Raw genomic sequence first — 17,472 nt, 5'->3', positions numbered from 1 at the left:
CCTCTTAACCACTAACACGACTCTCTTTTGCACATAAGAATTTCCTTAACTGATGATTAGCATTCCCATTTCCATATAAATGAATAACATTCTGCAAATCAGTAGCAAGAGAATTGACAAAATGTAAGCTAGAGTTTGTCGGGAGTACAGGAGACGAGATGCAACGGATGAGTGAAACTGCAATGAAACTGACCTACAGAGACCCAGACATTCCAACTTCCAGAGTTGATGCCTGTTTTCCATTGTTTAAATCGTTCCAAAGAATCCGTTCAAGTCCAAGGACCTGGAAGGTAAGAAGCTGTCCCCATGGTTAATTAATCACCGTGTCGTGTGAAGACATTTTGAGCGTGGAGGCACAGATTGATACAATCACCTCGACTCCGGAAGCTTTACCTTCGCAGAAAGAGCCCACTAGTCACGAGGCTGCGTGAGCCCCAGATAGTGATGATAACGAGAATACCCCCTCCCATGCCAAGAATCGAATCCCGGTCACCCAGCCTGTAGTCTAGTCACCATACTGACGGAGCTATTCAGGCTCAAGTTAGGTCTAAGTTAGTTAACTTAACAGCTAATATACTTATGTAATAAGTAAGACTGTTAAGGGTTTAACAAGTTCGTTTTTTAGTTAACACGTTAATTCACTGTTTCGATAATTATTGAGTTGCAAAGTTGGTTCATTGGTTGATAAATAAGGATGTAAGTTAGTTAATTTATTAAGTAGTTACTTCACTAGTAAGGCAGTTAGTTACTTCATTGGTTCGGTTATAAGTCCTCAGTTCGTCTTGTTTGATGAAGCAGGAACATGTCTCGTTTTCACGGGAAGCAGGCTGGTTCACAGTTCGCTCATCCAAAACCGTATTTCCTGGTTCACAGAACGGATCATGTTTTGTTAGCCTTAATTGCAGACAGCAGCCTCGGTTATCTGCACCAGCAATCAACATGGGAGTTGCAGATGCTCGTTTCTTTACCAGCAGTAGCCATTAGTTACCCAGCTGAAGAAATTTCATAAACAGAACCCCACGGTTAACAAGGACATACCACCGGAACATGCAGTTCACATACTTCACGCCCTGTTTCTTAGTGATACGTTTTAATACTATCCTATCTAAATTTAGGACCTCCTAGTTATATTTTTCCTTCAGGTTTTACGATTAAAATTGTGTATGCAATTCTTACTTCTCCCAAACGTGCAACACACCCGCCTCATCCTAGTTTGTTTAATCATATTCATAATATGAATTGAAGAATACAAATACATTATAAAATTCCTCATATGCAACTTGTTTCATTTTCCTGTTCCTGCTTCTCCCTGAATTCCAAATACAGTATTCCCCTCAGAACTTCGTTCTAAAATGTCCTCAGTCTATGCTCTTGTCTTCGGGTAAGTGACCATGTTTAACGTTAATGAAGATATTGGAATTGATAAAATAAATATTTTCTTCAGATATTACAAAATATGCCCGCTGCTCTATTAGGCTGAGAGATCGACCAGTCACAAACCCTCGAACGACAATGCAACGGAAGCTATAAGGCATAATTCAAGCACCAAATGGAATTCGAACCAGCGATAACAAGGTTCGAGCAGTCCCAGAAAAAAGTAACTAGATGTGGGTTTGGTTCTGACGGTGGCAGAATCTCCTCTTTGCTGCGTACCGAGACTGACTCAAGGGCCCACAAAGAAAGGATTGGCTACGAAGAAGACGGGGGAGGAAGAGACGAAAAAGGGCGGCAGGAAAATGAATGAGCACAAAAGAATAAAAGGAGAATACAAAGGTGATGAAAGAATAGAAAATGAAGAAGAAGGAAATTATTAAAAGACAAGTTTTCGCATTCTTTTAGACATTTTTTCAGTGCAATAGCCTTCTTTATAAGCCTCTTTTAAAGTCTCCTTTCCTTCCTCATTCAACGTCTCTTTGTCGACACAGCGCCACAACCACAGAAAACTACAGACATTTTGACCGCAGTGAAAACATCTTATACATTCCTTTCTCTCTCATATTTCTTTCTATGAAGAAATAATGTGAACGCAGAAAAATACAAAGACAAGTGAAGTGTGAAAACTCAAACTATCTTCGGCCCACACCACGGAGTACATTCGTTAACACAAATTTTCACATACAAAAAGAATTGCAAGAAAGAGTACTGTTGCTATCATAACAGAACACTAAGATCCGTTACCATAATTCTAAACTGTTCATACCAAATGTCCTTTCATTTGTGACAATACAGATTACCGAACGTCACAGCCAAGTAGTTCACACTCCTACTTCGTTCAGGAGATTCCGAGTCTCAGCCTGGAAAATGCCCGGCTAGTACCTCAACCTAGGTCACGACATCGTCTCTCTGTATCATTTTCACTAATCATCCGATCATTCGACGCTATTTAATCTGAGCTACAGACAGCATCATTAACATAACCATAAATAGCTCAAGATAGAAATATTGCATGTTCCTCCGAAACGTTCCTATTTATCTACAAGACCACACGGCGTTACAAGCCATCAATGTACCACATGATGTGATGGAACCGCGATGTCGTTTTTTCCGGGACTGGTGAGTTACAAAGTATGCATCTAGAGTAATCGTCTATGGCATAAAGTCCATACCAGATTTCGTTAAAATCCATACAGAAGTTATCTCGTTATTAAATACGCACGGACGGATACCACAGGCATGGTTTAAGATTGTTGGGTTGGGATAGGTTATGTTAGTAATGCTAAGTTAGGTTAAGTTGTGATAAGTATGTGCAAAGAGGTATGAGTAAAGGCGAACTCGCCTTCCCACCTCATAAGGTTTTCTTCGCCTATACATTACGTAATTAAACGTCCACTATCATACCCCACCAGCCGTATCTCTGATCATGAAACCCAAGTGGCAAGGTAAAATTCTAAAAGTAGTTCAGAAGCACGCATGAGTTTGACAGATGACACACAGAGCACGAATTCTGGAAAATGGCTTCGCAACATAGTCACAATAGGTCCTACACTACGCACATGGACACACGAATAAATCATACTCTACTGGAAATAAAGCCAAAGCCACTACCCGGTTTCATGGTTAATTCTTCTCAATTCAGCGAAACATTAATGCACATGTATCAAAATAAAAATCAGTTTCAGCAAACATCAACAAAAACACTTAACTGACCTTTCTTTGCCGTCTCTTGGTATTATCACGTTATGATTTATCATTCAATGGTAAACAATCTGAACGTTTAAGTCAGTGCCGTTAAATAAACGAATAAACACGACTGTCGCATAATATTCGACGTTAAATACTCTGCCCTCCAACAAATCACCACGCCACAGAATAACTGAATCACACTGCCAATTGACATCTGCAGTCTCCGTGCACGGCTGCCCTGTTAATCTATTATAAAATGCTAGGATATCTCACTATTTTCTACAATAGAAGACAAAACTTTCATTGTCACTAACTAATTTAAACATAAGTTAATTTAACATGGAGGGAAGTGTAATTGACGGGTGGTAACAATAGACTTACGTAAATTTGCCATATTTCGATAAACAGCATAGTAGTAAAAATACAGTGGTCTGTCCAAATAAGCATATATATATATATATGCTGTATGCTATGCTCACGGCCTCAATAAGAATTATGCTGTTGATGATAGCCTTCATAGTAATGCCACTGGAACTTGTACATACTAATGTAAGGGAGAAACATCAACATTTTCACCACCATTAGATCTCAAATCTCATACAAGAATTAGATTAATTCCTGTATTCCCATTACACATTCATTCCTGTGTTTCTACGAAGAATTTTATCATCCCTGCATTCCCAAAAGGCATTAATTCATGTCTACATTCCAAAGAACCGAGAAGCCGAGGTAGTTCAGTCAATATAGTGAATGACTACGGAATGGACGACTGGGGTTCGATCCCCTTACTGTAGCAGAGGATTTTTCCTCTAGCCTCCAAGTGTAGACTGACTCTGGGGCCCATCCAGCTTCCTGTTTAATGGGTACCAGGGGGTAAAGCGCAGCCGAGGTGTGACTCTAACCACTCACACCCACCTAGTGCTGAGGTTAGGAATGAGTAGGAGCTATACCTTCTCTCCCCCCAAGCGCCTACATGGCATATTGTGGGACAGATACCACTGAATTCATTCCTGCATTCCTAGTAGTGTCAGCAAACTAAAGCCCAGAAACGAATACCAGCACATAATTAAAGGCAATCTGTATAATAAGAAGCTGCAAGTAACCAGATAGGATGGTTGGGTGTGGTGCATCTAGCCTCAGGCATCGCTAGCCTGGAGCTACAGAGAGAGGAAACACGTCTTACAGATGAGGCCAGCATAAGTTGGTTTCTAGGTCAACCACTCTACTATCTCCACCTGACACACATCTACAGCATCCAATACATTCTTATAATTATGACAGTTCATATGCTGACACTGCTACTATAGAATGTGAATATAATGCAGAGAGAAGCCGCAGTCAGGAATGCGTGTGTCCGTCTCCACAGGGCAGTATAATAACTACTAATAAATGGATCTCTGGCCAATTCAAGCAATCAAATTTTCTACTGCTTTGGAAAAAATTATTGATCACTACATCACAATTCAGTCCACTGGTACTGTCCTGTGCCAGGCCATAATTATACAACTTATTTCCTTTGATACAAATTTTAATACTGTAATATGACCCTAGCTACATCTATGTCTTGCTAGCAGTAAAATCCTGAAAAACCTGTCAAGAGAGGCTGTAATCAAACCAAGACTCAAACCCAGCACTTTCAAAATACAAGTTTAGGGCATTACCAGTGGACCAACCCACCCAGAATCTGCATATGGAAAGCATTTGATTAGAATATCTGCTACATGATGAAGCTTCATAACATTATTCATAATATTAGCCATATTCTTACTTGGCTTCACAGCGACAGCATAAAACAACTAACACATCTGGACTTAGCACGTGTGCAAACAACAAAAACCAAAGTGTATAACTAGAAAGTATAGCTCTGGTCAAATAAAGAAGGAATAAATTATTATTAAAGCAAATTTAAAACATCTGTCTGGATGAACAGGCCTTCACTATCACCTTGCTTTTAATGTTGGATGCACCACATGCCAGAATGGAATCTAGAATGTGTGAAGCCTTACCTCCATGCCCAATATATAACTTCATGGTATAGTGCATAAGTGCAAAAGGTGCAGCTTTACAGCTTACCTTTCCAGCAAAGTACAGGTTCTTTCTTCATTTAATGATGCTGTCATGAACATGGATAGTGTGGGATGAGGAATAACAAGTCAGTCATGATGTCCAGCCGGAAAGGATACTGGAAGAAATGTTCATAGTCTACTTTTAAGGTTCTACCTGAGAATTTTCATGAAGAGACTGAGGAAGTAACACAAATCATAATGACAAAATCAGTGTCAAAAATGTTTAAGGTCACAATTTTGGAACAGAAGGTTTTAATTTAAGATAACACAGGACAAACATAAAATTAATATTTATTTGTGAGTACACTTTTCAATTCGTTTCCATAACATTTTGCAATAACTACACCTTACAGCTTTTCTGTCTCATGTGGGCTGTAGGCAGGCCAAATTCAAATGCAGTATCCACCCTATGAAAGATGATTTAAAATGACGATAAATTCATATAAAGAACAGTCCAGATTATCTGACCTAAAGAAAACTGAAAGACGGTTAGATAGTCAGAAATGTTGGACAATACAGAAGACTAATGAAAAAGACAAGGGTAAATATCAACTCAAAATCAATATCAAATTATGAAGAAAATACAATATGGTGTCAAATTAAAAAAAATCTAACAGACAACAACAGTATTTAACATAAAGTAAATTTGTAAATGAAAGAATTAATTTTTTAAGAAATCAGTAATGGGTTTCTGCTTCTGAGCGTTAATATAAAATGGAATGGCAGATAACTGAAGGTCGGATAATCGGGACTCCACTGAATATACAACATTATTTACATCTGATTACAATATAGCCAGTTATGCAACACACATTTCAAGTCTCCATATTTGATTGCTGATGCCCTTATTCCTTTCTTTAACATCAGAAAAGCAAAAGCTAACACATGATAAAGAAATATAATGTCATAAAGTGACAAAACAGCAAAAGATGTAATTAAGTGATGAAACACAAAGTATCATATTTTAATTATGTGTCAAAATATCAAGATAGAATGCAATGAACTGACAACATGAGATTTCAGGTTCTCATGACAGTGAGTATGAAGATGACTGTGATACTACGCTGTGTAGGAGACCATATGCCACGACATCCCAGAAGATGGTCATCTTCAAATGATTAAATATTACATAAATGCAATACTAAATTTCACTTCTATGTTAACAATTTTTTATAAAGTTTCATATAAAATCTGGAATAAGGATTTGGTGATCACGGCCTATTTCAAGGAAATATCCAAACATTCACTAAACAGACAGAGAAAGAACACCATAGAGCTCAGATATTCCAGTACGTTGCTGCAATTTCAACCAGATTCTCTCAAACACAAGTCTTGGAACATTACTGCTACATCCACCAACTCGATCAAATTCCTTCACATTTGGACTACATACGTAGGCTTGCAGGCTGATTATCAACAGAAAGGAAACTAAGATAGCATTACATTACATCAACACATCAAGCAAACATAAAGATATCTTACCACATGTTAATCATCATCTTCTTCCACCCGACCAGCTGCTGCTTCCACATAACTTATGGCCATCTGACGCACCTTTTCCACACCTTCAAGTGTACCATGTTGTTCTTCAAATTGCAAAAATTTGGCAAAAAGGGATTTCATCTTACGTGCAGGCAATTTCTGTGCCACTCCACGTTCCAGTACTTGCCTGTAATAGCCAACATAAAAGATTTTGTGATCTTTGCAGAAAATTCATTAAATAAATGCATAATGTAAAGAACATATCCATATGTTTCATCATCCATGGAACTGTACACTTACAACTTTAGTGAATAGTAGTTAAATATTATCTTGAGGTTTCTAAATGTAATCCTTCGCCTGCCAAAAGACAAGATGTAATTAGCTATCCAGCTTTGTATTCTAGAGGTCGCAAGATGCACATCTGTCCAGAGACAAAGCTACACTGACATAGCAATCCTGATATTTTCAGGAAATTGATGGTATATCATTTTCAAACAAGACACTTAATTCCAATTCATCATCACAATCACCCATCATTTCACACTATACACCCTCAGCATTTAATACAGCATAATAAAATAACCAACTACAAGTAATAATCAAAGTGAGACACTCCTGGTGATAAAGTGTGCTAGGTAATGTTACTTTTGAGTCTACTGACTATGTTTCATGCAATGAAGGATGACATAGAGGCAAAGCTCCATATATTCTAGACCTTGGCACAAGAACATGGAAGGACTCCATGAAGTTGGGAAATAAGTGATGGGGCAGGGAGGAGAATAGAAATGGCCCAGAATCATGTCCAATGGCAGGCTTTGATATTTGTTGTGCTTAACCTTTCATTTCTGTGCCCAGAGTGTTAGTTAATTGATTCTTAAGTATTTTAACAGTGCTCTTTCAACTGCAAAGATATACTTAAGATCAAATCGGTTTGAAAGATGATCATGAATGGTATGTAGGTAAGGATTTTTTGAAGGAAACAATCATGGCCTATATCAAGGTAATATCCAGAATTTTCCTGGATGAAGGCAGAGAATAAAAAACCATTACAACAGCTGGTAATTCAGCCAAGATTCAAACATTGAACATCACAAACTAAGTTTCGAGCACTACAACTAGCAGTCTCATGTTTCTTTCTCTCCCTGTGTTCAACAACTATGAGAACCTGCTTGTACTGCCAAGTGTTTGAATGGAGCTCAGTGAGGTGTCCTGGGGCCATGAGAGTCAGAGACAGCAGGTGTGCTTGTTCCGCATCCTGATGGATGAAGTAGGCCATGGCTCCATTCAACTTTTTTCAAGGTGCAGAGAAATAAGAATGTACCTGTTTACATGCAGTTGGCCACTTTGATCAGAATTGGCAAGCAAGTCACATGATCAGAAATATTAGAAGACTAACTATAAAGAATTGCCAATGGTAAAAATTTCCTAACCCAAACACATTCTGAACAAACTGAACACAAAAGCAGCAATTTCTTTTTTGTTTCTTTTCTTTTTTTGTCAAATAATGATAAGTCATTACCAAAAATTCACCAAATGGTTTTGAATACCTGAGATAAATCTAAGAGAGAGACAATTGCACAAAAGAAGCTAAAAAAATTAGACTTTAAATCAACAAGGGTGCAATGGGTAGAATACACAGCATGAATGAAGTAACAAGAAGTGCACACCAAATTCTGCTCAAAAATGAAAGGTAAAGAAATAACTTAGCAGTCACAGAAATAGCTGAAAGGCTAATATTAACTGACGTTGTGAGGATGTGAATTTGATTGAGCTAGCTCATATAACTGTATATCGGCAGTCTCATGCGATGACAATGATAAACAAATCAATTGTTGCAAGCCTTATCACACTACTGTCATCACACAGCACAGGCAGATATTATTTTTACTTAAATTTGTTAAATATCCAACATGCTCAAAAACAGAATTAAAATTTAACAAGATTGTGTATATAATTTATGCTATGCCCCAACATTAATTGAATGTACATAAAATAAACAGTTTCTGAAAAATCTGATTAATTAAGCTGACATAAAGTAGAGGTTATACTTTACAAAACAAGCCAAAATTAAACCCCTTCAACATATTTTAGTGTTGACATTTAATACTTAATTTTAGGAACATCTGAGAAGTTCAAGAAATATAATGTGGACAGACAGGCATGACCTCACTGTAAGTATTCAGTTCATTCACTCTGTGCGAAGAATGGTTAATAAATACTATTCTTCAACAAAATAATCCTTCCTTAAACTAATGAAGTCAGTCAGGTCAGATGAAAATGGATAGACAGTTGAATTCATCTTTAGATCCAGAAAGCAACAACACTTATTTCCTAACCAGTCCACTGCCAGCTATTCATCACACTTGCAGACAGGCAGACTGATATCCACTGATGATGATACCCCTTTGTCGGCTTGACGACCTACTCAATGTTATACTGCTGGATCAGGTATTTATACATGTAAGAATGGCACATGAGTTTTATAGGTTACTGAGGCAATACACAATTGATATTCTAGAAAGGTAAAACCTAAGTAAAACAGAATCTCAGTTGAATACAAAACTAATATAAAGTAAAACTGCCGACAGTAAACGAAAATTGTTCATTTCAAAAAACAGAAAGAAAAAGAATTTAATGTAACAGTCAACTTGAAGATTTGTTGTTTTCACACAATTTTGTTTGCAACTGTACTTCCTGGAGTTTATTCTGCAACTGAGCGTGCCTATTAAAAAAATGAATAGAATATCTTAGTCGATTGCTAGAAAAAGGATGTATAAAAGAGAGAACGTAAAGAAAGAAGAAAAAGAAGGAAAAACAAAAAATAAATAAAGAAAATGCATATTGTTCACTAATCGTATGTACACACTTGTTTTTGCTTGTGATTTATGTTAGAAACACAGTGGACACGTACTGTGCAACATGTTTTATCTGTAAGAATATTACTATGTTAACTGAAAACTGTCTGAAACAGGAAAATTTCTTTGTCACTAGACAGTAAGTTTAAGTGCAACACACTTTCTATTAATGACCACATTCTGTGAAGTACAGATCTAATTTATCAGAAGCAAAATGAATACTTATGACAGCGACCACCCAACTCCGTCTAGTGCTAAATTGTAAAATGCATGGAGCTTTATACAACATACAATCCAAAATAATTTTGTCATGGAAAGTTTTCTGTTGTATTCTTATTGTTCTCAGCTTTGTAAAAGAGTGCCTAAATCAAGAACAAACATAAAATATTTCCCATCAAGATATGTCATATTCCAGGATATTTATAAGCTATAACTTAGAACACTCTTTCTTCAAAGCCACTGCAGAAGAATCTGACATGCAGTTTATAACCACCAACTAGGATATTACACCACCACTCAGGGGGAGGGGGGCCTGGCTGTGTTAAGAAAGGCACCTGAGAGTAGTCATATCTTCAGAAACATGTGCAGGTGTTTAACATTCAGTTTCAACCAGACAGGCCAATAATCAGCCTGGACACAATGAACTCCATACAGCAGAGCCCTTCTTGATGAGAGTCTTACAAATGATCAAGAAATTCCATGTTTTTATGAAACCAGAAGATTCATTACTGTATTTATATTTGCCAATCAATGAACTCTACCCTGAATCAGATTACTCCATTCCATAACAAAACACCAATTTGTTTAGGATACATTTTAATACTACCCTCCAAAAGCTGGTAATGTCTTTTTCAAATAACTTACAGTTTATTAAATAAATGTAAATTGACAGATGTACATTTATGCTATATATTTATCTTAATTTACTGTTATTTATTTTGAGGAGATAATGACTGCATAGAGAATTTAACTGGCAATACACCTTGGAACATAACCAGTTTGAAGATTGACAAGTAATTCAGAAAATCACAGAACAGATAGGATTGTGTCTGATGATGGACTTTGGTATTCATCGTGTTTGACATTCAAATCATGCCATCAGAGCGTTAGTTACTACGATTTACATATGCATTATCTAAGGACAGGATCTGTAACAACTCAGTCAGTATGGCTAGCAATCAGGGTCTGATCCTGACACGGACTAGATATTTCTCTTTGCAGCATGTCTAGACTGATTATGGGGCCAACCATTCTCCTATCCAAAATGTTCTACAGCTCCTTTCCTGAGTGGCAAGAACTACTAATCATGAAACTGACCACTCACCATTACCCAGTGCTGAGATATGGAATCCAAGGAGCTTTATCTCCAGTTTCAAAAACACTGTCATGATGCAGTGTACAGGAAAAAATGTAACTTGGTTACTGTGCCTCTAAATGGATGGTAAAATCACTATCATTTGAAAATTTAAGGAAAACATCCCTTTCATAAATAGTATAAAGCAACATTCTGATACTAGAAAACGAAGGCTCGATACCATTAAAACCAGAAAAAGCCAATGGAGACAATCTTGTGTCAGTTACATCTACCTCCAATCCTCACAACCTACTTTCTCAAAATCAATCTAGATATAATCCTCCCATTTCCTTCTCAGTTTACCAAGAGACCATTTTTGAATGTGTCAATACAAACATTCTGTAAGCAATACCCATCTATTCCAAACTACTTTTCATCTCCTTCAAATATCACCTATGTCACTCCAAAGAATCCACAAAATTCTGAGGTCCCTAAATGTTTCCTAACACAAGATTTTAAGTTGAAGGTTGCCAGACATGTGCTCTGTCCTCAAGCTGAATAATCCTTTGACAACTGTACACTACTACTTACTCAACATTAGACTGAAAATTCAATCTTGTCTATTTTGTCTCACTCACTTTCAGTATTCCAAAAGTCCACTTGTAGCATTGAAACTGATTTATCACACATTATAACTAATATCAATTCTGTGAAACCAGCCTCACAACTATCAGAGTATTACATTCCATCCATCCAGAGCTGGTAGGCAACATTTCAACAGCAATACACAACCAGGACACAGTGTTAACCACTTGTAGCCAAAAGAAACAGCACCTTGCTTGCCATCATACCATGTTCATAATACAGAATCTTTCTTAAGCAGATGACAATCTGCTGGTCAAGAAATTGCCCACTGTTATTTAACCAAAGTGTTTATCACTGTCATTATAAAAGCTCATCACCAAACTCTGTTCTGAGCCATTTCAATCAGATTCAAATCTCCACATCCTACCCCTTTAAGATTAATTGCAATATTATCCAACATTATAGAAGAAGGATTGTAAGATATCATTTTGTTTCTTTTTAGGTTTTTGGTATGTAAAACATTTGTGGCCAGAATGTCAAGCTGAACTGGACAACATTAATAACTATAAATAGAGCAATAATGAGGAAATATTGAAAATACAGAGTGTCAAAGTGCAAATACAAACACTTTTCACCCATTAGAACCACTTCCCTATGTAGACACTATTCAGGCATGAATTCATTCAATACATTTTTTATGGTACCAGTTTTTATCCATTACTCTCCTTCAACATTATCAGAGAACTTTCTGTTGCAGTACATAAAAAGTATATATTGATTCAGTTTACCATTTTGATCTATAGTATCAGCCTGGACACTCACTCATTTATAAACCATCTTCTTCCACTTACTTAGAGTGTGTTTGCTGTTTCCTGCTTGCCATTCTTAAACAACTTCTGCTTCTTCAATGAATCTTCAATTTCCTATTTATCAGGAGAATCTGTTATAATTTTGGATAAAATTTTACCCAACCCCAATTTCATTCTTTTAATCAGCATCATCAGTATTTTTTTTTTGGCAATATAAAATCAGCTCAATTGTCTTCTATAGACTATAAAGTAGAAGGACTAGAATTTAAGCATGTGTGTTGTAGTTTCTGTTCATAGTAGCAACTCTCCTTCATCAGGTTTGTTCTCTTCTGCTGCTGCATTGGGGTGTATATCCTCTGAAAATATTCCTGTTTGCAGGATACAAACTGATGGTCCCAAAGTCACTTGCTGCTGATTTTTCTGTTTGTACTTGCAGATATGAATTACCAGAGTTCACACATGTCCTAACATGTTACTCTTCACTTATTTTGAAAGTGCCAACACTTTATTTCTTCTCCACAGCAGTGCTTCAATGATTCTATGAATGTTTTGTCTAATGCCTGAAGGTTGTTTATACAGGGAGCCAGCAATCAAAGTATATTGACGTCACATTCTCCAGCCCAAACAACCAGATTTCTTGTGTGGCTGAAGTACTGATCTGACAAAAACATTAGGATGGTTTTGTGATCATAAAGAAAATGATCAAACCATTTCATAAAAGCTTCATAAATGATCCAACTAAATATTTTGCACTTAGAGATAGTGCCTAGAAAAGAACATCTGGTGAGAAAGTAGTTCGAATTTTTTATGGTAAAATTACTAGAGGCAGAATGAAAACCAAACTAGCAGCATTCACTGATACAATAAATGTCATTAAACAGCTACTTTTACAGGCAGTTAAAGCACTACTCTGATGCTTCCCTTTGAGAGTGAGGATTATGGGTGTTGACTGTGAACTACAGCTCACCCAGACACAAAACAAGGCTAAAGACAGACATTTCATTCAAATAAATGTTTTACAATTGTACAGCAATTGATTGAAAAAGTTAAATAGAATTCAAAATACAGCTTGCCTACTTCTGGTGCAGAAAGAGGTCTACTAAAAGTAGCACAGTGACCACACTAAGTGGCTCACTCTTTTGCTCCACAGGTCACTAACCTATGACTCAACTGAAACCTGCTTCTTCTAGTGTGCTATCCCCATCAACATAGAGATGTACTGCATCAAACTGAAAGATTCTGTGTTTATAAGAGTGTGCTGTCTCCTCTTCTCCATTTCAGTCCAGTCTATCCTGACTTCATAGTCACCTTTTGAATGGTTCGTTCATGTGGATTTATAATTTTTCTCTGTAACCATCTATCTCCTGCTGACTGAATAAATACATAGTTCCTTACACGTGTCTTTGTACATTCCTTGAAAATTCCACATAATATCTTTAACAGCCTGGTGAAATTCCCCAGCGATATAGTCTTGCTCTATAATTTCCTCTTGGATATTTTCCATTTGATGTAATTTCATTACAGTAATAAAGGTTTCAGCTTTCTTCAAACTGTTATTACATTTAATTTCTTATATGTGTTACAAGTTCTTATAACCCTGTGTTTGGCATCCTAGTCAGATTCCCAATATGAAAATGGTGATCTAAATTTTTATAATAATTACTAGAATATGAAATTCATATAAAGAGCACACAAAACATCGAAGATCAGTAAACTTACCGAGATGCTTCCAACTGCCCATTCTTCACCAACATATCCACATAGCTGTTCCAAATATCAACACGTTTTGGATATGAGGTGAGGATATGTTCCATCAGAGTCTGTGCTCGTTCTGGTTCGCCTAGCTGGTTCTCCAAATGTGCAAACTTTGATATAACTTCCACATCTGTTAAACAAAATAGACAAACCATGCAAAACACAAGGAGGAAGAATCTAAGAAAGGTGAAGATGATGGTAATGAATGCATGATAGGGATAGGAGGAAGTAAAGGAGATGACAAATGAGGAGAAAATGGACAAATTGAAAATGAGAAGAAAAATCTAGAAGAAGAATGTATATAGCAATAGTTTTCTGGATAAAATACTTATAATTCTACTTCTTGCTCCCTTTTGCAAACATTAATTTATTTCATAATTTACAAGACAAAATTTAATACAGAACTTGAATTTTAATGGTGACTCATATTCACCGCAGAGTGACCTATGTACATTAATATGTCAAAAAGTGTTGACCCTGAAGAAAAGAGGTGGCAAGTTACACTGGTAACTTTTACCATTCTGACATGGTAATTTACCCAGATTGCTTTACAAGGAAGATTTCTTTAAATTCCTATTAAACAAACAGAAAGAAAAGCATATCTGCAAGTAATTTAACAAATTCACAATTTTAAATACAATTAATAAAATTAAAACTATGAATGTCATGGACGTCAAATAAACAAAATTTTGGTATTATGTAATGATGAATACAAACACACGAGGCTTGGACTATTCAGTATATTATTTGCAGGTTAGTGAACAGCAGTGTACCAACTGCAATGTTACATAGCACTGGATGTACCATGTATGAATGTTAGGGGACAAATGACAACATTCAAATAGATATGGAGGAAGAACACAAACATTGACTTCTAAAACTTACATTCATAGATGGAACTAAATTACTTCAATCGTTACTTACGTAATTTTTTATCCAGGCTAGCGAGTGCCCTTTGCATTAATGAACGAGACTTCTCAAGCTTCCCCAGTTTCAAAAGCACGCCTCCTCCTTGCAGCCATGCTTCTTTGCTCTCACGGAATTTCTTTGTAAGTAGAGACACTAATTTTTCAGCTTCCTAGACAAAAATTCAATCACAGATTCAGAGCTGGATGTCATTAAATTAAATAAAAATCCCATTATTAGTTTAGCACTTCCATAAAGAACACTTTATCATCTCTCTTGGCCACAAAAAGTTAAAAGTTATAATACTGATTTTAAGTATTTAATTCAAATTTTTCAAATTTAAAAATTACTACAAACTGATGCATGGGAACAGCAACTTGGACATGTACCTAAGCAGATATTAATAGATTAAGACCAACAGAGATGAGATTTTTAAGAATTACAGAACAGACAACTAACTGAGGATGGGAATAACAGGTTAGGAAAGATGTCACACAGATAGTAGATAGACCATGGGAAGAGAATGAAGAAGAACTGCGGGAAGAGAGAAACAGATGGAGAGGTTTGGTTGTCAGACAACCCCCCTTAAAGTAGAAATGTTTTAGGAATAAGAAATCAAATTTTGTGACTTATACAGGTCACCCGGGATTGTCTGGGTAGTAAAATTGATTACAATTCGATAACCGTTTAGCTGGATGAGGGAAATAATAGCATACAGTTTTGGAGAGCACACTTGCAAAGCCGGCAGTTAGAATACAAGATTTGACAATAATACAAAAAGGTTGTGAAAGGTGCAAAGTGGACAGAACTATCCAAGGATCATATCCAATGATGATTATTGTGCTAGAAGTGAATCAGTAGTTAACACATACCTCAGTTTTACCACTGTCAGCATATATTTTTAACATTTGTATGTAGACCTTGAATGGGTCATTCATTCGAACAGCTTCATCAAGAACGTGGTCTAGGCTCTCCTGCACAAGAAGATAAAAATAAATTAAACTTCTGTTCACAGCCACTGAAACAATTTTAAGCAATGACAAATACCTGTGATAAGAGTCCAATATGCTAAGAGCATATGTAGATTTTTATTACAAAGGGTATTTTAAAAAAAATAACAGATACGTTATTATATCATTATTATTATAAAGTTTATTAGTAAAAGGTAAAGCTAAAGTTTCCATTATTTATAGTGCCATGCCATGAAGGTGTACATGGGTATGTATGCAAAGCTCCACACACTGTAGACATTAGCATTAAACACTACATAGCAGTCGGCATCACACTACAGCCACTTTCCAACAATGCCCATTTGATTAGACAATGACCTCAAAGGTAGTTCAAATGTTTTACAGGAAGAATAAAAACCATGCCCCTGCTGAATACTGAACACGTGATTTCCAACCCATAGACAGTCACTTTACTGTGTGAGCTATCCCAGGTGGTAGGTGGTTAATCCTTAGGTTATTCAGTGACACTCAACTACAGAAGATCCTAACTTTGCCTGGAGAGAGCAAGGAAAACCATAAAATATCTTGATTAAGGCAGCTAGTATCCAGGCTAAGGCCACTCAAATAAAAGTCCAGAATGTTACCACTACACGAAAATGTTCAAAGTCCAACTACACAAAGGTCTTTCTGAGCATTCACTTCCTCTACCATGATACTTTAAATAATCTTTTAGCAGTCCATTAGATAACATTCATTCAACATGTTCCTCGCAGTCTGTCAAGCAGTGGTACATAAAATCCTTTATTGGTATAAATGCAATTCCTCCATTTTACAACAATAAATTACATATTAAAAATAGGAACTTACTTTTGAACCATAAAGATTCTCAAGGTTAAGCAATGCACACCATACATTCAGTTTTTCCTGCTCCTCACGGAATGAAATCGTACTTAATGCTCGTTGAGCGATGGCACGTGCTTTCTCTATTTCTGTGGCCTGAAAAACACACAATTCTGTTTCTTAATTTTATCACAAACCTAACTAACTTCACACTTCTTTCTTGGAAACATTATAACTGATCAGCTAATCAAAAAATTTCCTGCTTTCATGGAACCTGGAAGTCCATTAACATGTTTACAAAACCCACAATTAGAACCTATCTCAGCCACATCAATTACATCTAAACCTTCTTACTCCATTTCTTTAAGATCCATTTCAATACTGACTTTCCATCTATGTTTTGTTCTCCCAAACGATTTCTTCCCTTGAGGTTCTCAGACTACAATTTCACATACATTTATAACCTCTTATGCATACTACATGCCCTGCCCACATCATCATTCTCTATTTAGTCAGCATAATCATATCTGATAAAGAGTAGAAATTTTTCCTATCCTCTTCTTACTTCCTTTTTCCTAGGTCCAAGTACACTCTTCATCATTTATGGCTTATTTAAAAAGTGTCCACAGGATAGGGAAAAATTCAGTCTCTGTTGTGAGAATAAAAGAAGTGGACAGAGAGAGAAGAAAAACTAATGAGATAATAATAAAAAAAAATCTGTGTTAAAAGAGGGAAAGGGTGGCCACATACAAAAGTGAGCACTTATGCAATGATAGAAAAGAATGAAGAAGGCTTTGTCACAAGATA

At 36.4% G+C, this 17,472-nt stretch overlaps 1 protein-coding gene across 13 annotated transcripts in view; it reads right to left on the bottom strand.

The window, feature by feature from the left end:
- Window positions 1–5,211: 5,211 nt before the first annotated feature.
- Window positions 5,212–17,472, bottom strand: part of Rrp5 (Ribosomal RNA Processing 5) — a 34,974-nt gene continuing 22,713 nt past the window's right edge. For 11 of the 13 annotated variants that reach the window (XM_087350492.1, XM_022076120.2, XM_087350488.1 and 8 more), the window contains 6 exons: window positions 16,693–16,821; window positions 15,748–15,849; window positions 14,894–15,047; window positions 13,934–14,099; window positions 6,672–6,858; window positions 5,465–5,596 (listed from right to left, as the gene is read on the bottom strand). In XM_087350492.1, the coding sequence (XP_087206618.1) occupies window positions 6,678–6,858; window positions 13,934–14,099; window positions 14,894–15,047; window positions 15,748–15,849; window positions 16,693–16,821 (732 nt within the window). In that variant the 3' untranslated portion in view covers window positions 5,465–5,596; window positions 6,672–6,677. Of the gene's footprint in view, window positions 5,306–5,464; window positions 6,436–6,671; window positions 6,859–13,933; window positions 14,100–14,893; window positions 15,048–15,747; window positions 15,850–16,692; window positions 16,822–17,472 lie in introns of those variants that run through there. The other 2 variants (XM_087350497.1, XM_087350496.1) reach the window with 2 other exon arrangements.

The sequence above is a fragment of the Zootermopsis nevadensis genome, unplaced genomic scaffold (genome assembly GCF_977971745.1).
Source record: "Zootermopsis nevadensis isolate Lab colony 2312 unplaced genomic scaffold, Znev_1.0 Znev_ptg000017l, whole genome shotgun sequence".
Taxonomy (NCBI): domain Eukaryota; kingdom Metazoa; phylum Arthropoda; class Insecta; order Blattodea; family Termopsidae; genus Zootermopsis; species Zootermopsis nevadensis.
The sequence above is the reverse complement of the archived record's forward strand: the minus strand, read 5'-3'. Positions and strand labels throughout refer to the sequence as shown.